This window comes from Phalacrocorax carbo, chromosome 2 (assembly GCF_963921805.1).
Source record: "Phalacrocorax carbo chromosome 2, bPhaCar2.1, whole genome shotgun sequence".
Classification (NCBI taxonomy): domain Eukaryota; kingdom Metazoa; phylum Chordata; class Aves; order Suliformes; family Phalacrocoracidae; genus Phalacrocorax; species Phalacrocorax carbo.
Window position 1 is genome coordinate 136292484 of NC_087514.1, and position 23542 is coordinate 136316025.

The window sequence follows — 23542 nt, forward strand, 5'->3', positions numbered from 1 at the left end:
TTCCTCAGCTTTTCCTCAGCAAAAGTAAGATGTGGCTAGTAAGCCTGATCTCTACCAGCAGTTGAGTCACAAAGTTCACAGATGGTTTGCTCTTCATTTACTTGGAAGGCAACCCCATTGGAATTGGAATGTAGCTCCCTCTCAGCTAGTCTGTTCCCCAAGTTTTTAAGTTAACTTGCTTCTAATCATCCCCTTGCCTCTTTTACTTTGCTTAAATCAAACTATTAACATATTAGTACATTTCAATACTTTCAGTAATAATGAGACTTATGGAACATTCAGAATGGTCAGTGCAAGTTAATGATGAATTAAAAAATTTGGGAAAAGTTAATGTTCTGCTTTGACTATAATTTCCTATTTTTGAATGCACTAATATTAACTTGTACTGGTTTGGGTGGATGTTTTGTTGTGGGTTTTTTTTTGTTTTGTGTTGTTTTTCCCCTCATGTAAAAGCATTTGATGGAGTATCTTTTTTTCTGAAAAGGAAATAATCCTTTTAGGTTGTCAGAAAGTTAAGGTCTCTGGAAACTTGGAAAATCATGAGAACATACTTCCAGATTCTTTAAGGTCTTTGTAAGTGATGTAGCATTTCTGAAAGCTTTTTCTCTTTAAGATACATTAGTTACAACTTGGGCAAAAAGAAAAAGGTATGAAAGAGCAAAAGAAGAGAAAGGTGAAAGAAGGGAAGAAGATCCAGAAGAATCAGATGGTGTCCCTGCCCATGGCAAGTGGGTTGGAACTAGGTGGTCTTTAAAGGTCCCTTCCAACCCAAATAATTCTGTGATTCTAATCAACTTTTCTTTCCTCTTCTGTTTTGTCCTGCTATTTTTGAAGTCTCATCTGCCTCTTCCTATCCTTCCTTCTCCCCATCTTTTCTTTGTCTTCTCTTGTTCCTTTTATCCTTTTTGGTGATTAACTCGTCATCCTTTTTTCCTTCTCATGTCTTTTCTACTTGCTTTTGCTCTGTCAGATCATCTTTGCTGAAATTATCTTGATCTTAGGTGATCTGGACAGTATCATTGTTAATCTTCCTAACTGAACAATATAGAATTAAATAAACAAACCTGTCCTGTGTGAGCATACTGAAGTAGAACTGGATGGATTAGGAAGGGATATAAATTTGAATTCTGGGACCTCGGAGTGTTGTTAGTTCATTACTGTTATGTTGCCTTTTGTTCGTGACAACATTAAGTTGATGAATGCCAGTGTCATATTACTGATGTTTTGCTAGTAGGTTAGATAATGTTGTTATAATGCCTGTACTTTAGGGCTACATGTTAAAAAAACATTTCAATAAGCTTGTGTTAAGTTTATATTAAGCTTACAGTAAATAGACATTTATCTTTTTCTTCTAAGTATACACTGAGTTTAGCTTAGGGGCATATCTTTGTAGTTTGAAGCATAGGTGACAGAAGAGATGTTTTAGTATATTGATTTGTTTATCTCCTTTCCAATTTTTTCCCTAAGCTCTAACATTATTGATTGGCAGGGTAAATGATTCTTGCTCCAAAGGTTATTGATTGTTGACAGGATTTGTGGTAGGGATGATGTAAGGAAAGACCTAACCAAAGGTCGTGAACTCATTTGTGATTTGGAAGCAAATTTTGGTGAGGAAATACTTGGTGAACTTGCCAGAAATTGCTAAAAGATGTTCTGACCATAATCACAGGTAAATGACAAAATTACTTCATAAAAATTAGTGATTTAATCAGTATTGTACTTAGCAACCACTGTGGACAGTTACTCTAAGCTGCAGTGGTCCTTAACACGGAATACATTGGTACAGTATATGCTCTTTAAGGTTTTTCTGTATGTATTGTGCCATTTTATAATAGACCTATCATAGGGCTGCATGTTTCTGTAGAGGAGAAAGATACTAAAAGTTTGATAAGTGGAAGTAAAATTAACTCAGAGTATGCTCACATTACAGTGTAATTGTGATTGTGTCACACAGCTTTAAAGGAACTGGCTTAATATAGATACTTCTGGTACCTCAAGAGTAAATTTTTGACACAGAGGAAGTTGGTCTATTTTTCAAATCCATGAAACTGAGGTCTGTGCTGATGTAACTGTGCTTTTGTTTCTGTGCCCAATCATTTGGGTATGAATAAAGGAGCCACAGTTAACCTTTGGCTTCAAAGGAGGCCAAACCTTCCCTTGGTAGAGACATATGTTCAATATGTTTGGTAATAACATGTAGGATGAAGGAAAAAAATGAGCCATTTAGTTAATTTAGAAAGGTCTGCTGAGACTTCACCGAGGTGAGAAAGCCAAATGTTTAATAGGTGCAGAAATTAGGCAGTGGGAATGTGTTCTTACGAAAGATCCTGTTGTTTGTCTGTTGTTGTTACCAAAGTTTTTCAGTCATTGTTTTTAAGACAATTTTCTGAAAAATTCAAAGGGGGAAAAAGACTTGATTTGACTTACACTGTCGTTTGAACCATAAAAGGATGATATTCTACTAACCTTAATGTAGGGTCATTTTGAGAACTGGAAAGGGTAACAGAGATGTTGGTCCTGGTGTATTGGGTATGCCTCTAGGGAAGTCTCTAAGGTAACTGCTTGAAGGAAGTTTATAGCAACAGTTAGTGCTTTAATGGGAATCTGCTGTGCTGTGATGTTAAAGACAGATAGTGCCATGTTTTATTTTAAAGATTCCCTTCCTACTAGGCCATGTGTTCATCATTATAGTAGCCTTCATAGCTTTGAATTTTCAGTGGATTTCTATAGATGTGGGCATGTTTTGCAATAGCATTCAAAACAAAAACAACAGAAATATTTTGAATAAAATATTTTTTGTAATGATAAAATTTGCTTGACTTGAGTCAGGAACTGGTTCCTCTCCTGGTCCAAACTATTGGTTAAATACCCAAATAAATTGCATACATCACAAAGTGATGGCTAAAAAAAACCCTCTCGTGAACGTTGGAAATGCATTTAAGATGATTTACTGTATTGGAAATATCAGGAATAAACCCCAAGTTAATACAACTTAACTCTGAAAGTTTTGTACCTATTTAACAATTTCTTTATCTTATTTGGCATAGTTCTTGGTATTCTTGTAGGTAAGAAGCACTCTTACTATGTACACGGTCATAATTCATAGTATTTCTTTTTACCCTTCACTCAGTTAAGTTATATCCATTTGTAGTATAAGCTGCATTTTTCCTAGTGTATTTGATGGGGGTTTTGGTTTGTGGGGTGGTAGGTTTATTTCATGACATCCATCATGTGTGTCTTTTTTTTCTGCACACTCACTGACTAAACTTGTTTAGTAAGTAGGATTCACTTGACTTTCATCCTTTTCACATGATACCTTCATAATTACATCTTTGTTCATTCATCCTAGTATATTTATCCAACAGTCCATCATCAATGTTTTAAGGCAAAAACCAGTTTACATCTGTAGTACTTCTATTTCCTTTCCAAAGACAATTCCCTTTGAATAAAGGTCTGTCTTCCCTATGACTCAGATCTGCTGAAAGCACTCCATTTTGCATTTTCTTAAAGTAAAACATGGTTATTCTTTCAAAGACAAGGCGGTAAGCTTATAAGGCTGGACAGACAAGCTCTAAAACACAGATACCGGTGTACCACCACACCCATCACACAAAAACTGTTAATTGTTGGTAGCACACAAAAGAGCAGCATCTATCCTGGGGAATAAGATGAGAGAAAAATGAAGTAGTGGGAAGATATAAATGAAGAACAGATTGATCAGGTAAAACCATGGAAAACTGATCAGAGGATAATTTTAGGATTAAAGATATTTCTGAGGGACTAGAACAAAGATGACGGAGAATTTATGTATTCTTTCTTTGTTTGTCTTATTACCTGAGTAGGGAATTCCAGGAGGTGATAATGGAGAAAGAACTAAAGCTTAAGAGAGCAAATAGGCTTTGGCTTCTAAGTCTGTAGAGGGCAACTAACCCAAGTGTATTAAACTGCTTACATTATATAGTTTAGCAGATATTCTTTAAGATTATTGGAGAGCTTGCTTAGAGGGAGCCACTTACCTGAATAATGTTATTACCTTTCCAGGTAAGTTTCCATGAAAATGCAGTCTTCCTTGGAGTGTCCCTCTCTGAGGACTGTTTTGGGTTGGTGGTGTTTTGTTGTTGTTGTTGTTTGGGTTTTTTTTTTGGTGTGTTTTTTTTTTTTTAATTTTAAAATGTCATTGGATAAAGTCCCAAATAGTCCTGGTAGTAGGATTTAATACTGCTTTTATCAATGGACTATATTATAAGGTTTATTCTTGCTTGCTGTCTCCTTAGAATTCTGGAATGAGCAAAGAATTGTCCTATTCTAGCTTTGATATTGAATTGGAAAGGTAGAAGATTACATCCCTTTAAACTAAGGCAGATATAGACTTCAGGTCTAATGTATGTTTAGGGAAAGGGAAAGGATTTGAGATGCATCAAGCAAGGATCAGTAGAACACGGCTCTCCGGGAGCATAAACTGATCTTACGAGCTTTCTTTTCCTTGGTGTCCATGCATAGTACCCCTCTCCTGTACTCTCCGTTTCTCAAGTATTGTCTGTTATGGTCAATATTGCCCATTTCTTAAGAAATTACTGAGAGAAAGCAGTTGATTAATAGGAGAAAGTATTGAATACTGACAAAATAAAGACTTGATATAGTAATGCTATAAAAGACCTGTTTAACTGTACTGAACTTGGACACAGAGCCAGCTTAGATGGAAACAGAATTTTTTTTATTTTGAACCCCACAGCTAGATTTATGGAAGTAGTACTTGAAACATATTTATTTCTCAGAGCAATGAACATAAAGCAGACTTTCCAAAATAGGTTTGCAATGACAATTGTTGAGGTAAATGAGCATATATTAACCTTAGTTAATTTGTGAAAGTATAATGTAAATACTGAGTTGCTTTACCGTAGTAATGGAAATAGGAAAACCCCCAATCTTCCTAATATGCAATTAAGACAAACTTGTAGCCTGTTATCAGTCCTTTATTTCATTAAACTTCAAGTTCCTGGGCATTAGGAGAACAATATTATCCCCAAAGTTATATCTTGAATGGGAATTGAGACTTTTGATTTTTACTGCTCAGTCTGTAGCCTTTTATCTTTAAGTTTTTTTAATTCTCTCTGTTTAGCAGTACACTTTTTCAGTAGCCTTGTAAGGTAGCTGAATGTATAAATACCGCAGTGGAAACAATCTCTGCATCAGACTGTGCCTTTGTAATTAAGCAGTGGTTGGGAGGCTGTGACTCCTAGGCAGATGTCTGCTTATCAGCTCATTCCTATGGACAACACAGCTGTTACTTTTTCAGCGACTAACTTTAAACTTTCTATGACATTAATGTTTCCACAGGCTTAACACCTGTAATATTATAAGTACTCAAAGACTGTATCCAGAATGGAATTATGGCAATTTTCTCAGCAGAAATTGTGGAAAACTAGAACTGCTGTTGCAGTATCAACACTTTCAACACACACAAGCTTAAAACCCCTCTACTAAGGACATCCGAATTGGAGAGGCTTTATATGAGCAAAAATGATTTTTTTTTTTTTTTTTTTTTAAACAGGAGTATTGAGTCATGAACCTTCAGGGATTCTCTTATTATGTAAACTGCAGTACAATTTTAACAAATATGAAATATTGTGTAATGCCCCAAGTGGCCAAATCTGCTTATGCTGTCCAAAGACTTATAGAATGTAGAGAAACTTTTTCTCTTTCCCTTCCCCAGACTGTATATGGCCACCTTAAACTAATTTTTATGGAGGTTTCACAGAATGGTAGGGATTGGAAGGGACCTCTGGAGATCACCTTGTCCAACCCCTGTGATTGAGCAGGGACACCTAGGGCAGGGGGCACAGGAACGCAGCCAGGTGGGTTTTGAATGTCTCCAGGGAAGGAGGCTCCACAGCCTCCCTGGGCAGCCTGTTCCACTGCTCTGGCACCCTCACAATTTGATTTAATAGGTTAGATCAGGTAATGTCTTATTGATTGCAAAAATTGATCTGAATTCACCAAATTTAACATCTATTCTATGGGCATGTATGTATGTTGCATTAATGGTAGGAGTCTGAGGAGTGGCTAGGGGGAGATCCTGCTGTTGAGTCATGAGGTTCAGACAGGACCCCCTTTCTTCCTAAACTACTTCTCTGAGAGGAGTCTAGATGCGGCTAAGTCCAGTCTTAGTGTCAGACTTGGTCAACGGTTTATTTTCTAAGGGTTGTAGAAGTAACCACTCATCAGAGTATTTGTTTTTAGTAACTAATTTGGCAGATGCCCAGGCTGGTCCTGTTCAGTGAGAACGATCACAGCTGGATTAATGAATGGTGCAGTTTATTAAAGCAACAGATACACAGGTTCTTTGGATTACCAGTGATAAGATTGCTGGTTACAAGACACACATAAATACCAAAGATATGAGTACACTGCTAGGCTACAAGTACGCTAAACAATTATGAGGCCTCTCTATGCAATGGAGATTTACAGGGCGACTCCAATGCCTTAGAGATTTATGCAAAACAAATATGAAGCAACTCTAATATGAAGCAAAGCAACTCTAATACATTAGAGATTTAAAGTGACTCTATAGAGGTTTCCAATCTTACCCGAAGGCATACCAATGGGGGGCAAGAAAGGCTCAGCCCGTCGACTGCTCCCAGAAGTCAGAGTGGTATTTTCCCTAACACCCTCTTTCTCTTCACACATTTTATACTATTTTTTATCTTTCAGGTGGAATTTGAGTGACTCTAGTCATACATACCTTTATTATGATTGGTGTAAAATTTCATTACTTTACTTTTAAAGGTGTAGACTAGAAAAATGCAAAGTGAATTCCCAGTGAGGGGTGGCCACACCTTAGAGGTGGGTAACTTTGGGATGGAGGTGTGTTTTGGTATTACAATGATATTATAATGAGCAAAGTTCACCAAAAGGACAGTATTTTGTCAAAAGTATGATGGACTGTTGGCCCAGAGTAGCAAATATGCAGTTACCAGCTTCATGGTACCCCAAGTTCCTATTTGTCACAGAACCTGGCCACAATGCCTCCACACCACTCCACCCTCCAGACAACTCCTCTTAGAGTCAGTACACCAAGTTCTCCTGGCATTGCTGACATATAAAGTTACTAGGGAACTTCCGTGGAATGGATTCCTCACATATCAGCTGCACTTCACCCTGAAAGCTTCTTCAATGGTGTAGCTTTTCTAAAAACGTAAGTTTGATTTGAGTCACCTCGAGCGATTGTTCCACATAATCCACCCCGTGACTATAGTCACTCAAGCTTCACGCTCAGTCTTCAGGAGATTTGGGATGCACTGAGTGTGTCACATGCGTTCTTGGGGTGAGGATTATCGAGGATATATATATCTCGTGGGGACATTTGGCGAGACAAATGTTGCATCATAATCCAAAGTTTAACATACAAGGTAACTGTTAAAATACAACACCATATAGTAAGTATTAGTAAAACTATGACAGGGTGAAGCATCTTGTTGAAGATTCCTGTTGCAGTCAGTGACCTTCCAAATACAGTGTCCCACCAGTGGTGTTCTCAATCCTTCTTCACTCTAAGACGTGATGTATCTCCTCTGCATCATGATGGACGGTAATTAGAGTTCCTGTTCCATTGTTCCGAATTCTTTCCAGCAACTGGTTCAGATCACCATTTTGCAACAGTTTTTTCACCAATGTGAGATTCATTCCAATGGGGTAGGTAACAAGCCTTGATATGATATGTAGTTAGATTGTAGCAATTGGTAGGATGTGACAGTATATAAATTAAAATGCAAGGGCTTAGTAACATTCTTGGCAACATGTATACAGTGTATATATAACTACATCATGTGGAGTCTCCACATCCAAATCTAGTCAGGCAACAGAGAATTTTGGGCATGCCGAAATAACATTATGCAATAACAGTACTACAGTGCTTGACAGGTTTTGACTGCCACTAAATGTTGAAAACCTTTTGATAGAGTCATCAAGGCTTGTTTCTCTGAGTCCAGGTTCTAGTGAATGCTTTTTCAGCCGCTCTTCACTACTATACCAAGCATGTGATCATGAAGAACAAAAGTTTAGGAGTCATATTTAGAACAGACTAAGAGCAAAACAGCTTATTACTAATACATATCCTCAGCAAGTGCAGCAACCTTCATCATTTGTAGTTCAAGATCCCAAGCAACGTGTACCTGTATTGCTAATTCTTTTAGTTTTATGGCCTAGGTAGGTATTTGACTTTAAAGCCTTTGCTCCAAAGGTAAACTAAAATAGAGAATCATGATTGCAAGAAGTGCAGATTTTGTTTTCAGAGAACATTTCTTTGCAATAGTAAATACCTCTGAAGTGGAAGATGGATGTGTCTTAATGGATCAGAAACCCATAAGACAAATAAAACCAAATTGAATTGGATTTTTAGTTTTAAAAATAATCCCTTCATTCAACATTTATATTCCCTTATTCATAAGATAATAAATTATTGTATGTTAGGAAAATTGCCTTAGGTAAAAGGCAATTTCAGAAGAATTGTTGCCTCCAATGTCAAGAGAGCTAAAATTTCATCTCTGAAATACTGAAACTCAGTACATAGGATGTCAAGAACTGTCACTGTATAAACCTTTAAGACGTTGTAAGAGGAAGAGTAAAATGACTCTGATGCTTTGGAAGCAAGAAATATGATAAAGCAAAAAGTGGGGGGGAGGGAAGTAATCATTAAATCTTCCTGCTTGAAGAAGAGTACAAAACCATTTCAAGAGTTGTCTTGTGCTGAATGCAAAAATGGAAGAGCCAGATGTAGCTTTGAAATTATGTCTTGCAATGAAACATGGGCTTTAAGGCAGCCTGCTCATAAAGAAATGGGGGGAGAGGGGAAGACAAACAAACAACAACAAAACAAACACACAAACCCTCAGCTGCACAGGGCAATTTATGCCACCTGAGGAACTACCCCCAAGCTCTTTAAAATAAAGGCGGGCAATCAGAAGAAGCCATGGTACCTTGGTAAAATATGTTGCCAATCTTGACTCACCCTCATGGTGGACAGGTAAAATGTGTTAGCTTAAACTACTTCACAGTTTCCTTTTGCATAGTTACTGTATTTCATACAATGTGTGATAATTTAAGTGGTAATGTAAATTTAAACCCACAAGATTTTAATATCTTTGTGTGCCTTGGTATTGCGTTAAACCCTTTGGCAATTTTATATTTTGGATACATGTGGAAATATGGGAAACTTGTGTACTATTTTTTAGCAAGTATATGTTGAAGGAATAGGTGCGGGAGCTAAAGTTTGCTGAGAAAAAACATCAGGCGTAAGAATAACACGTATAACATGTTAGGTAGAAATAAGATTATCTTAGGACTATCTGTAGAGACTTGGAAAGGTTACATGGTAATGCTTTTCTAATTTTACTTTTAGCATTTTTAAATTGTTGTTATTTTGTGGATTCAGTAGAATATTAATAGCTATCTACTTCCATGTTAGATAAATGTTTAAAAATATTTCTAATTTCTGACACAGGGCATGTAAAATATTTCATTTTAGACATGAGAGCAATCCTGTGCCATTTTTACTTCACTTTGAACTACTTGTTTTATAATAACTGCTGAAATTATTTACTTTTTAATAAATCTGTGTTTAAGTACATAGATATGTAAGAATATACCATATGTTCATATATCCTGTTTAATAATTTTTGGAGACATAGCTAAGGTTAAATAGGTATGAGTTCAAAGTATACAAATTAAAAATTATAAAGAATAACTGGGGAAAATAGAAACAAGCAAACTGCTGGGTTTTTTTAAATGTAGATTTCAAAAGCAGTACAAATATTCTCAAACTTATAAAGCCATTTCGTTATTTCCACTTAAAATCACACATGCTAAATTTCAAACCAAACTGATTAGATTCTTCACTGTTGGAAAGGTAGTGCTTAGAGTTAGCGTTTGGGTGAAATACGTTGTCAATAGCATTACTTCCTTAATTTAATAGAGAATGGGTTCATCGTCATTCTAACTTGAAAGTTTATGAGCTGGCAGCCGCATCAGATATTGTGACCAGCTATAAATAAGCAGGAAATGAGAAAACGGAAAGAAGGAGCCACAAAGTTACTTGCTGAAGGTGTGTATTAGTTTTCAGGTTCAAGCAGGGTGATGGGATCTGAGGGCTGGAGAGATCTCCTGAGGCATCTCCTCCTTGGTCTCAGGGCAAGCTGTTTCTGAAGCATGGCATATTAACTGCTGGCAGAAATACTTCATTTTGAAGCTGAGTATTAGAATGACTTGCAGTATTACAGTTTTCTCACCTTATGAATTTATGATGAGGGAATGCTGCCTTGGGGCCCTGAGGGCACTGCCGGGCCCGGACTGTCCCTGCCTGGCCTCCCCCAGGGCTCCCAGACCCTGCCTATAGCCCAGCACCCCATGCCAGTGCCAGCCCCTGGGGCAGGCCAGCCCTGCCCTGGCAACACCAGCTCTCCAGAGTTGGTTCCACCCAGGGGCCAACAGCCCCGGGCTGGCTGCATCCCCAGGGCTGTGGCGGTGGGTCAGGCCCTGGCCACCAGGCCCAGCCCTGCTGCCCCAGGGGAGCCGCAGGGTCCCGGCCCCAGCGAGCCCCCAGCCTGTGCAGTGCCCTCACACCCTGAACATTGCTCTGAGAGGTGCACCCTGAGGATCTTTCAAACTGTTTCAGCCTTGATTTTCTGTATGTCTAGACGCAAAGGAGTCCAAACAAAGCCTGAGTAAGGTAGCTGTGGTAATTTTAAAATGTAAAATAGATGGTTAGTTCTTTCTCTTCTCAAAATGTTTTTAAGTACACACAGGAATTACGTGCAGTTCCTCTCAAGTCCTGGAGTATGTTTTAGTCCTTAACTTATTTCTTCCTTTCAAAGCTTATATCACTAGCAGACAAAAACTAAGGTGCTCTCTACTTCCCACCCACCCCAGATTGCTGTTGTTTGCCATAGACTTTCATTTGAACATCTGCTGTAGGGAAGTGGGATTTGGCGGACACTTTTATTAATGTGGACTAATGATGTGCTGACATATGCAGTCAATGTTGCATTTTTCACAAAGAAGTCCTTGATTGTCTGTGTAAGCATTATTTAGTACATGGCAATGGATAAAATAGATCAGCCTTCCTCCTTGTGATGCTGGGCCCCAGCAGGGAAAAGGGGCCCAAGAGGCAGCTCCTGCGTCAGCATCAGGATGAAGAAGTTGTCCTCCTCCATCCTCACCTCCCTTACCTGCCTCCTCTTCTGCCTCCTCCATTTCCTGTTGCAAAAATTGCTTGCCACTGTATTTATTTATGCAGCATCATCCAATTCTGCCTGCATTTCTCAGAAGCTTTTTCCTAATTGTTTGTCAGAGAGTTCAGTGGGAATGTGATTTGCTGGAGGATGTAGTCACTCAAATTCTCCAGTTTAAGGAGTGTTACCCAACCCATTGGTAGCAACTAGTGAGGGGAGGTCTCCTTTAGACCAGTGGGTGGTGATTGCCTTCCCAGCCCGACCACTCATTACAAGGCCGCAATAGTTTTTAAATTCCAATTACATGAAAACCAGAATTAAGTGTTTATTTCACTTGAGGTTTTAAATGTTTGTTTCTTTTGTGAAATTTACATCGAAAGACCGCTTACAAGTCACAAACCAAAACTGCGGCATGATCTATATTGAAAGTGGTTTGCCAGCAAGCTTGTAGCTGTATGTATGGGAAGCATAGGCCATGTAAGCTACTGCCTTCTGCTGATTCAGTATCAACCATCAGGCATCTCTAACCAACAGACATGCTGCAAGACTGAGTCATAGTAGGTAAACCATGTTTTTACTGAAACAACCTTCTTTGTTGGAAGGTGAACAGTTTTAACTCTTTGGTGCTCCACACGGGTTTCTTGTCAGGCTTGGTCTTTTTAATATACTGGTATATCTAGACCAGTAAAGCTTTAGATTAAGCATAGTTTTGCCCAAGCAAAAACATTACCCAGTTCTCTGAATAAGATAAGCTATGTAAAAGGAAAAAAAGCTGTGTATATAAATTTATATATACACACACACACTTTTGTATAGTTGCATCCACAAAAGAAAGAAAAGTCCATAGAAGAATAAGAACCTATATAAAAATGGCCATGTCAACTGAGTACTGGGTTTTTCCTTATGCTTCTCATTGGCTTATCTACCAAGCAGGGCTTGTGAGTTTGAGCAAGGCTTTCTTGGCATGCAGAAAATTGAGTATTGAGGTTGAAATTTTTCCCTCCCTCAATCATAATAAGATGTATAGAAAATCTCTTTGCAGCTTCTATATATAAATTCTGAACTTGACCATGGTAGGCCTTGGGATGCCTGTGATATTTTTCATATTGTGTCAAGTTTGTAGAAGGGGAGTAGAGGTAGAAAGTGATTATGATTCTACTTTTATTCTGTTAAATTTAGTTACAGTCCAATAAGTATCAGGTTATTATGAATTTTTGTTGAGTTAGAAAAACATATCTGGATTTGTAAGGGAATTATTAATAATCCAGCCATTGTTTTGTAATTGTTATTTCCCTTTAAGTTGTAAAACAGTTTTGTGAATATAGCATGTGATTTATGCTGAGTTTTATATAACCCAGTTCTTATAAGTCTCTGGGTGGTTTTTTTTTTGGTGGGGTGTGGGTTTTCTTTTTTGTGTGTCTGTGGTTTTTTATTTTATTTTAAGGATAAATCCTTTTCAGGATTTTTTCTGGGAGGATGGGGAGAAAATTTAGACAGAGTGATCTGGGCAAGCTTTCCTTCTGTTTTGTGTTTTCTGATTATGGGAGAAATGGTACACCAAATTCCAGTCTCAACTGAGTGCTCAATCTTCCTCATCTAAAGTTGAGTCATTTTAGAATATGAATAATAATTTTTAATGTGGGCTAAATCTTAAATGGTTTTGAACTTAGTATGTAAACTTGTCTTCAGTTATAAAAAGTATCATTAGGACCGAAAGACACTTAAGGGAAAATCATACACTGTGACACACTTACTATTACATATGGAGGTCTCTCTTCTAGTGGCATGATTTTAATTGTTTTGCCTTTATTCTGAAACAATACAACATTAGCCCAAGTCTCATCTATATATCTATTGTTTCGAGTCTTTATTTTAAAACAAAATTTCTGCAGCACTGTGTGGAATTCAGCTACTTTGCTCCTGTGTACTGGTAAATAGCTTTTCAGTTAGCTGTCTCCTACACCATGCCTAGCCTGTTTGTTCTGCCCCAAACTCACTGGAGCATCAGGTGGGAAACCACATCTCGCCTCATCCAAGGACAGCTCTGATTCCTCGTCCATAGTGTCCCTTTTTCTCCTTCCATCTTCTTGGCTAAATGAACACTGCTGCATTCTGTCCAAATTGCAACAGAAGATGGGTTGAATGATAAGAGTTATCCAATAGAGTTTAAGACCATATTTGTATTTTAACCTGAGTAGTACTTATGAACTTACTGAGACCACTCACAAAGCAGTAAGTTGCGAAGTTATGCACAACATCTGTGATGTTTGGAGGTAACGGTGAGAACACAGGTTCTGGTTTGACACTTGTGTTTACACCACCATTCTCCAGTGAGTATGTAGATTATTTGGATCAGACTAAATGAACTGTAACAGAACCGATAGCATTGTTGTTATTTGCTGGTTAGGAAACTTGAGGAAATAAGTTAGGAAGACTTCCTAGTTACTTCTGTGTATAACTTCTGAAAATTTTTGCCTGTTTTAGACGTAAAGCATTTATTTGATTTTTATTTTTTTTTTAAGTAGAGTTGAGAGCATTGTATTGGAATTTCTCATTTTTATTGGCATAGGGCTTTCTGAGACAATGCTTCTTGTATTTTTTTTCTTTTTTTCCTGTTATTTTTGAATGTGATCTCCAAATTATCCTATTCTTCATACCCTTTTAGGACAACTTACTAAAGATGAAACATGTTCCTAATACTAGTTTGCCTACTAGAGGCTGAGGAAGGAGAAGTAATTTTTCTGAGGAATGTCAGCACTATTGAAGAGTATGCATGCAGAAGACTGTGAGTTGGCGTTTGACTTAAAATATTGATACATCATTTCATATTATTTTAAAAGATCTAAATTCATGTTAGTTTGGATACTGTCACATGAACTGAAAAAATAATTGAATGATTGTGAACAAAGGATTGTGAAAAAATGCTTCTGCCTTGTATGTGTAATGTAGGTTATTGTGCTCATAATAAATACAGCTTCTGTCCAGAACATGGAAATCTCTTGAAGAGCTTTGCTGGGACAACAAAAGCAGAATTTATATCCACAGGCCCTTTTTGCTTGACAGTTATTTGAAGTGTGGAATTAGCTATGCTTTTTGGATGTGAATACTTTAAGCTCATGCACAAAAAAGATTAATAGTCCTGTTGTTGCTGGAATAGAGAATATTTTCTATCTTAATGATACTTAGAATCATAGAATCATTAAGGTTGGAAAAGACCTCTAGGGTCATCAAGTCCAACCGTCGACCCAACACCACCATGCCTCCTAAACCATGCCCTGAAGTGCCACATCTACACGTTTTTTTGAACACCTTCAGGGATGGCGACTCCACCACCTCTCTGGGCAGCCTGTTCCAGTGCCTGACCACTCTGTCAGTAAAGAAATTTTTTCTAATATGCAATCTAAACCTCCCCTGATGCAGCTTGAGGCCATTTCCTCTCGTCTGATCATTAGTAACATGGGAGAAGAGACCAAACTTGGAAGAGGCCAAGACTTGACTAAGATGAACAAAATGAAAGCAAAGATTTATTAAGTTACATAACACATGTTTTTGGTTTTAATTGAAGTTGCATGGACATAATACTCATTTAAAGTTGAATAGAACTTATCTTGTAAAATATGAAACGAAAGAAGAATTATAATTGCTGGGAAAAAACCTCAAGAAACTTGTAAAACTACTAGAAAGCTGGCCATTTCTATTTTATTTATTTATTACTTATTACATTCTTTGGATAATAAAAGGTGTGTGTGGGGACCTTGCTGTTTTTCTATTTGATGTGTTTAACCTCCTTCCTCCAAAGTTCAAAAAAATTGTTTTTTAGGATGAGGATCAGTCACCACTGTTATGCGTCTGCTTATCTCACATTGCCACTGTCATGATTAATGACTTCATTACCATAAAATGCAATGATTTTTGTATACAACCTTGTATATGACTACTGAAAGATATATTTAAATAGTAGAGATCAACCAAAAAAAAAATCTTTGTCAGTCAGCAGTCTGTGTAATCAGTAAATCAGTAAATATCTAACCCATCAGCATCTAATTACAGTTCTTAATAAAATGGAACATATTTACTCTTTATTGTGGTTTTTTTTGTCTTTTTCATATAAATTGTAATTATTTGCTGTATTTCAAATGACACAGCAATATGAGTATAAAAGCCTTTGTCAAGTAAATATTTGCTGTGACTGTCTATGAGACTAGTTAAAGTCCGTCAGTTACACTTGACAGTAACTTTAACATATAGCCCATTAGTGAAAATAAACTGTTTTATTGAGGCCAAAGACTTGGGTGTTTTTACCTAAGAAAATTTCATAAAATGACAAACATTGGGAAAAGCTATTCTTATTACAATCTAAACTGTGTATGGGAGTGGGGGGAAACAACGCCTCCAGCACCTCTTAAAACTGAATTTTACTGTTATGTCCTGTTTATAGCTGTAATGAACTGTTACTAAGCTATTTTTCAAATCCTTTGCTGCTACATTTTCTCCTTCCAGGTCACATAATTTACTAAATGTACTTTTTTTAGAGGCACGTTTAAGATGCTGAATGTCTTAAAAGTTAAAGAACTACTATAATGCTATATTTTGCTGATATAATTAAAAAATCAGTAAGACTACGTCCTAGTGTTTGTAATTTTCAGTGTCTAACTAGTTGCTTGTGATAGTCCTGTTACTGGTACACTCTTTGCTTCTCTCCTTTCCTTCGAGGTTTCGCTGTGGAAATAAATGTGCAGCCATTAAGTTTACCTGTTTTCTTCTGTAATGAATCTGCAATTGAAAACAAATTGGAAAGGTTAGACCTATGTGCTTCTGAACTGTAGGGATTTTACACAATTCTGTTAGACAAAAATATTCTTAGCATTTCTGTAGCTGACAATGGTTAGACTATCTTAGTGGTCTTCAAAAATTGAGTTTTCGATAGCAGCATTTGTTTTCTGTGACGTGACCACAGAAAAAGATATTTTTTCTTCAAGTTTCCCCTTTATCTTGATATTGTCAGGCTCCTCTGACAGCTCCTTTACTCACTGGCAGCTGTTCCAGAGGAGATTTAGTAGCACTGTTGAGAATGATCATGTTCTGTAGATGACTCGGATTTCAAGGACGAGAACAGTGACTTGAAATAGTCCTTGCAGACAACTCCTTCAAGAAGAATGCGATTTAACAATAGTTAAGGATTGGGTCAAAGAGTGTTTGTTTCTGAGCTTTTTGTGTTTACTTGCTGATTTTTACAGTATTTGGTGAGAGGGTATACTATGTTCTCATTTTCTTTGTGCCCACAGCTCTCAGACAGCTAAAGAAAATTACTAATGTGCATTGAGAAAAGCTATTAGCAGTTTGGTTGTTGTTTCTTTAATTACCGTTCATATTATGTAAATCAGTTTTCTGTATTTTAATTTTCTCTCTCTTTATTCTTCATCCAGATTCCACGAAGAAAATTAAGGATGTCTTAGAAGAGTTCCATGGCAGTGGTGTGTTAGCAAAATATAATCCTGAAGGGGTAATTCTTCTCTTTCTTCAATGGTCAGAAATGGTGGGGAAAAAATATTTACAAATGATTTAGCAAATCTAAGCATTTGAAATAGAAAATTATTTACAAATCAGCTGTTTGGGGTATTTGAAACTCTTTGGAAAACAAAAATATGAATATTTTTAAGAACTAGAAGTTTATAAACATCAGATTAGACAGACCTGCTTAATAGTTTACAGAAAACTACTTTTTTTTTCCCTAAGATATAAACAAATAAGACACAAAAATGCCCAAACTCATGGTAAGGTCAACATGCATCCCAATTATTTGTAAAGATTGGAAATGTCAAGCATAATTCCAAAAGACAGAAAAGTAAAATCTGTTCAGTTAAGATTTCTTTTTAAATTCTGTTTCTGTTATGTTGGTAGTGGGATCCCCATTACTAAAGGGGAATTTTTTTCTGATGTTATGAAACAAAGAATTCAGCTGAAAACAGAGTGTGAGTGTGTGTGTGCATTGTCACTACAGATTCACTACTAGACAAAATATTCTGTTTTGGCTGGTAGAAAAAGCCAGATTGTTTTCTTTTGTTATCCTCAATTGCAGTTTGTATCTGCTTAGCACGTCCTAGTAGTGTGATTCAAAATGAAGCTAAATAAAAACCTGCTTCAGTAATGTTTCCAATAGTAGTGTTTCTAACTATGCTTGCATTATGTGGATTTCAGGATAGAAAAATGTGCTAACCATTATGAAATTACTTGGTCTTACATTTCCGGATGCAAAAGAGGAATTATTGTCAAGTAAGGTAGTTGTAACTCATTAAGTATTGAAAAATTCTTTGACACTTTGAACTTTGCAAAGCATAATGGTGGTCATTTTAGTTAGTTTCTAAGGAAATATTTCATAGTTCAGTAAAACAGTATGAGTTGATCTTGTATAAATTATGATCTTAAATCTCCATTATTCTAATTGAATAGAATCATAGACTATAAAAGGATTGGAATACTGTGGTTATCTACCTTATTCTCCAATATAGCATAGGCTGTAGGAACTCTCTTAACTGATTCCTGTTAGAAAGTAGACTTTTTTTTTTGAGTGTGAACTGTTGATTTACAAACTCAGTGCTTGCTCTTTTTTTCACTTTTAACTTCTACATTTTTCTTTGTGCTCATAGTGTTTGTGATAAAACAATCTTATTATTCACATTTTTTCATGAAATTCTTCACTTTTCAGTCATACATAGTTTCTATTTTGTGACGTGTGACCTTTTAAAGTACAAAATATTTGTGTGCATATTTAAATAACATGTTGCTGTGTAGGTAACAGTATCAAATTATCCACGTTTATGTATAAGCATAATCGGTATTTAAAGTTGTGAGATTACTCTCTTTTAACAAAGTCATTCCTCCAGTTTGAGGGTATGTGGAGGATGAGTCATGGCAAAAGGCGATCAGTATGGGCACCTGGGACAACTGCTCTGGCTGAAGCCAGGTGAATTGGCAGAATTTGTATAAAGCTGAAATTAATAGACAGAGTTGATCCTGAGCTGAGTCTGTGACTCTGTATGGCGTTTCCCAGGGTTCTTCATTTCACAGCAATTTGTTTGCCGAATCCTATCAATGTACTGAAACATCCAGGGATTGTAGAGCAGCATGGCACTCAAGCTAGTGAGCAGGATGGGAGGGTGGAAGGGAACAGGGGAGTGCAAGTCAGACACCCTGTGGTGGCTTCAGTGTCTTCAGCAGGGATCAAGCTATTCACTACTACTGGGTCAATGTTGGACCCAGGCTAAATCTGACAGCTTTTGCACTTTGCTGCTTAGCAGTTAGACTTCAGGGAGTGCAACGTAAGGAAGACACAGCTAGCAGCGAAGCTACTTTGGATCTAATAGGATTTATTAGCTCAGGTTCATGCCATAAGCTGTTGAACTGAAAGCAAAGTGGCTGAAATTTCCTCTGCAGTTGAATGAATATTCCAAGTCAGACAGAACTGCCTTTGCACAGGTGTGTATATATTTTTGGCATGCATTCAACCTGCTATGTGGATAAACTCTTTATGGAATGATTTGCAAGTTGATTTTATCTGGATAGACTCCATGACTTCAATGTATTATTTAAGTTAAGTAATTAATTATTATCTGTAAATGAGATGAAAAAAATTTGATCCAGCTGAAATCAGTCATAGTGCAGCTTTTTACTTCCACATGTTATAGATAGCACTTGTGTTTTGTTGTTGTGTTTTGTAGAGGATATCATCATGTTTCCATTTTGGCTCTTTATTTCCTAGATCATTACCTCCGAAGTACTCCCAAGTATTTTTCAAGTCTTGCCAATATCCTACCAAAAAGTGTTGCTGTTTTTTTACCAGTAAACACAGAGCACAGAGCTATGGCAGATTTAGCAGTGTGATATTTTTACGTAGTTAAGAAAAAAGCCTTAAGAACTTCCTGTTTCAAGCTTCTCCCTGCTTAAAGGGTTCAGGAATTTATTCCATTCCATTGCTTCTATATTGCAGTTTTTTATCATAAGCTGATTTAATGGGACACAAATAGCAAAATAAAAGCTATTGGTATTTGAAGCTTGTTACCTGAAGTCATCTGGTTTGTTTTTTCTATTATCTTATATCTTGTCGAGTGAACGGTTTTTGGGCTTTGTAGAAATGATGTATCTCATTATATGAAGGTCATCCAGTATAGGGAGTTTATTTATGGAGCTTTTACTCTCTGCTTTCATTGTAAGGGAGATGACTAAAACTTCTACAGATGCTACTGAACCTCTGCGCTTCCACCTTCTTCTATAAGTCAATGTCAAATATGTAATTAAGGCTAGATTTTATACCTGATGTAAGACACATAGGTAGGTTAAGATCAGCCTCCTGGAAAGGTGTGATTATAAATAGTCTTCCATTGTTTGAGATTTATCTAAATTAATTCATTTCAGCCATTTCACTTTGAGGGGTGCACTGAATAGGCCAGCAAGAATTAGGAAGGCAGATGGAGCTAAAGACTGTATCCAAATGGGCAGTAGGTACACATCATTGTGTGCTTGTAGTCCTAGTGTCATCCTTTTTGAGGGGGCTGTTAGAGTACATCATAACTTCTTGTTTAGCTGCTTAGCTATTTACCATGTAGAGCTCTTAGGGTTAATCAGTGAGTAAAGAGTGAGGGCAGAAGGTGCATGGAGGGATCGCGGTCAGGGTACAACTTGGGTCTGCATGTGGATCAGGGCAGTGTTCCAGGGTTCCACAGTTCAGATGTGGATCGAATAAATGTGCATAAGCAGAAAGACCAGGAAAACAAAAATTTCCGGGAAGCTTATGACAATCAGTGCATGACACAAAGCATATTCCGTGATCTGATCTGCCTGGAGGGGTGAAGCCCCAAGTTTGGCAGAATGTTTTCAATCAGGTTGCAGTTAGGTGCCTACTCCAAAGGATTTTTTGCATTTTTGGAAGTAGTGCAGATACTTCTAAGCAGCTTGCTCCAGGGTCCCTCTGATTTCCAGAGGTTTTAGAGTTTTTCTAACTTAACTCTGTAAACGTATCAAAGATACGTCTGATAACTCAAGTTTAGCAGTCTGGCACAATCACTGTAATTTACGCAGAGAATGCACCTGTATTTATAATTTTAAGGTAGTACCACTTACTGGGATTTAGTGATTGCAGTTTGTGATTAAGGCAGAAAATTAATTTGACACCTATATTAAAAGGAGTAAGAATTATTACAAACTAAAGCAGTGTATAAGGATGACTTCTGTGACAATGCTTGGTGGGGTTTATAGAATCATAGAGTCATTTGGATTGGAAAAGATCTTTTAAGATCATTGAGTCCAACAATAAACCTAAAACTGCCAAATCCACCACTAAACCATGTCCCTAAGTGCCATGTCTACACATCTTTTAAATACCTCCGGGGATGGTGACTCCACCACCTCCCTGGGCAGACTGTTCCAATGCTTGAAAAACCTTTCGGGGAAGAAGTTTTTCCTAATATCCAATCTAAACCTCCCCTGGTGCAACCTGAGGCCGTTTCCTCTTGTCCCATCACTAGTAACTTGGAAGAAGAGACCAACACCCACCTCACTACAACCTCCATTCAGGTAGTTGTAGAGAGTAATGAGGTCTCCCCTCAGCCTCCTCTTCTCCAGGCTAGACAACCCCAGTTCCCTCAGCTGCTCCTCATAAGCCTTATGCTCCAGACCCTTCACCAGCTTTGTTGCCCTTCTCTGGACACGCTCCAGCACCTTAGTGTCTTTCTTGTAGTGAAGGGCCCAAAAGTGAACACAGTATTCGAGGTGCGGCCCCACCAGTGCTGAGTACAGGGGTACAGTCACTTCTCTGCTGCTGCTGGCCACACTAATTCTGACAAGCCAGAATGTTCTTGGCCTTCTTGGCCACCTGGGCACACTGCTGGCTTATCTTCACCAACTGTTGACCAACATCCCCAGGTCCTTTTCTACCGGGCAGCTTTCCAGCCACTCCTCCCCAAGCCTGTAGTGTTGCGTGGAGTTGTTGTGACCCAAGTGCAGGACTCAACACTTCGATTGTTGAACCTCATATGATTGGCCTTGGCCCATCGATCCAGCCTGTCCAGATCCCTCTGTAGAGCCTTCCTACCCTTAAGCAGATCAACACTCCTGCCCAACTTGGTGTCATCTGCAAACTTCCTGAGGGTGCACTTGATCCCCTCATTCAGATCATTGATAAAGATGTTAAACAACACTGGCCCCAACACTGAGCCCTGGGGAACACCATTTGTGACCGGCTGCCAACTGGATTTAACTCCATTCACCGCCACTCCCTGGGCTCAGCCATCCAGCCAGGTTGTTTTTCTCTTTTTTTTTTTTTTAACTAAGTGAAGAGTACGCCCCTCCAGGCTATGACCAGCCAATTTTTTCCAGGAGAATGCTGTGTAAAGGCTTTACTAAAGTCCAGATAAACAACATCCACAGCCTTTCCTTCATTCAGTAAGTAAGCCACCTTGTCATAGGAGATCAGTTTAGTCAAGTGGGACCTGCCTTTCATAAACCCATGCTGACTGGGCCTGATCACCTGGTTGTCCTGTATGTGCTGTGTGATGGCACTCAAGATGATCTGCACCATGACTTTCCCCAGCACTGAGATCAGACTGAGACCTGTAGTTCCCTGAATCCTCCTTCCGACCCTTCTTGAAGATGTGCATCATATTTGCTAACCTCCAGTCAACCAGGAGCTTTCCAGTTAGGCAGGACTGCTGATAAATGATGGAAAGCAGTTTGCTGAGCACTTCTGTTAGCTCCCTCAGTTCCCTTGGGTGGATCCCATCTCATCCCATAGACTTTTGTATGTCTAAGTGGTGTAGCAGGTTGCTCACCATCTCCCCTTGGATTATGGGGGTTCTGGTTCTGCTCCCCGTCCCTGTCTTCCAGCTCAGGTACCCAGAGAACAACTGGTCTTACTGTTAAAGACAGAGGCAAAGGGGACATTAAGTACCTCAGCCCTTTCTTCATCCTTTGTCATTGTGTTTCCCCCTGCATCCAGTAGAGGATGGAGTTTCCCCTTAGCCTTTTTTTGTTGTTGTTGTTGTTAATATATTTGGAGAATTTATCATTGCATTCACTTCTGCTTAAGTTGCTTCGTTAACTATTCTTGGCAACAAATAATTTTTTATGTTGGTTTTTTTTTTCTTTAAAGTACACAGGGATGACAGACAAACATCGTATTTACTTTTTCTTGGTTATCTGTCATTGCACGGCTAGAAATAAATTGCTTGCACTCTCTAATCCAGACTAGAACGCTGACTTAGAACCATTTTCTTGATGTATGTGCTAATGCAAGAAAATGGGATATTCTATCTAATGTCTTAAGCTTGTTCATTTACATCACTAACCTTTCAACAAAAAATAGTTCTATTATAACAACAGAACCTGAGCGTTACGACACTGCACTAATGTATGTGTGTTCTTTCTTTCCTTGCATGCGTTACAGAAACAAGATATACTTAATCAAGTAAGTAATTTAATTTGATTTTTTTTCCCTTTTGTTATGCATAGGAGCAGTATCTTTTATTTTGTAGGATTCCATTGAGATGTCGCTTTATTAATAAATACTGCATGTGGCTATTCTGTCAGATAATAGACAAATATTAAAGCTGAGAGAGAAGTGCACTAATTTTTTGTGGGCAGACTTTTTCGCTAGGTGAATTTCATTTTTATCATTCACAGTACATAATTTTGCTAACATTAATTGAGAAGAATATGAAAAATAAGTTAAGAACAAGTAATTGACTTGTTCCATACTTGTCAGATATTTCTGCTTACTGGTGAGATCTCATAATGGTTTGTATCATTCCGAAGTGACAATGACACATCTCAGAAAAAAAATATTAAATACGGTTTCTATAACCATGTAATACCATTTATAGGTAGCAGGCTTAAGTGCTTTAAGTGATCATGACTTTACAGCAATTGCAAGAGAAATGATTAAAGAGCTGATCACCAACCCAAGACTACTCCTGAGAAGCTTCAATAGCCTAAAACCAGGTATAAAAATACAATGGGAAAAAAAGGCAACTAGGGAAGAAGGACTGATCATATGAGCTAGGTTTTTAAATGTTCTAGTTATTTTTCCATTTTAGCACAGAGGTGTAAGAAAGCCCTGCTCTGCTGCTCTGGGAAGAGGCAGCCGGAACATGAGAACAATGAACAAGTCAAGAGACTGAAAGGATTAGTTTTGTAGGAACCCCTCACTTTCTGGGGTCAAAGGCCAGTTGAGCTTTTGAAGGTGTGTTACTGAGAGCAGTGCTCCCTATTCACAAAAGGGCTCAGTTTTCTTCAGATGACCAACATTACTTTTTTAGTAAGCCAAT

At 37.8% G+C, this 23542-nt stretch overlaps 1 protein-coding gene and 1 pseudogene across 4 annotated transcripts in view; one reads left to right on the plus strand and one right to left on the minus strand.

Annotated features, from left to right (window-relative positions):
- DGKB (diacylglycerol kinase beta) overlaps positions 1–23542 on the plus strand; it is a 363957-nt gene that overhangs the window by 50398 nt on the left and 290017 nt on the right. For 3 of the 4 annotated variants that reach the window (XM_064444510.1, XM_064444512.1, XM_064444509.1), the window contains exons 3-4: positions 16652–16728; positions 22663–22683. In XM_064444510.1, the coding sequence (XP_064300580.1) occupies positions 16652–16728; positions 22663–22683 (98 nt within the window). The remainder of the gene's footprint in view (positions 1–16651; positions 16729–22662; positions 22684–23542) is intronic. The other variant, XM_064444511.1, reaches the window with a different exon arrangement.
- LOC135312192 (uncharacterized) lies at positions 20559–22194 on the minus strand (annotated as a pseudogene).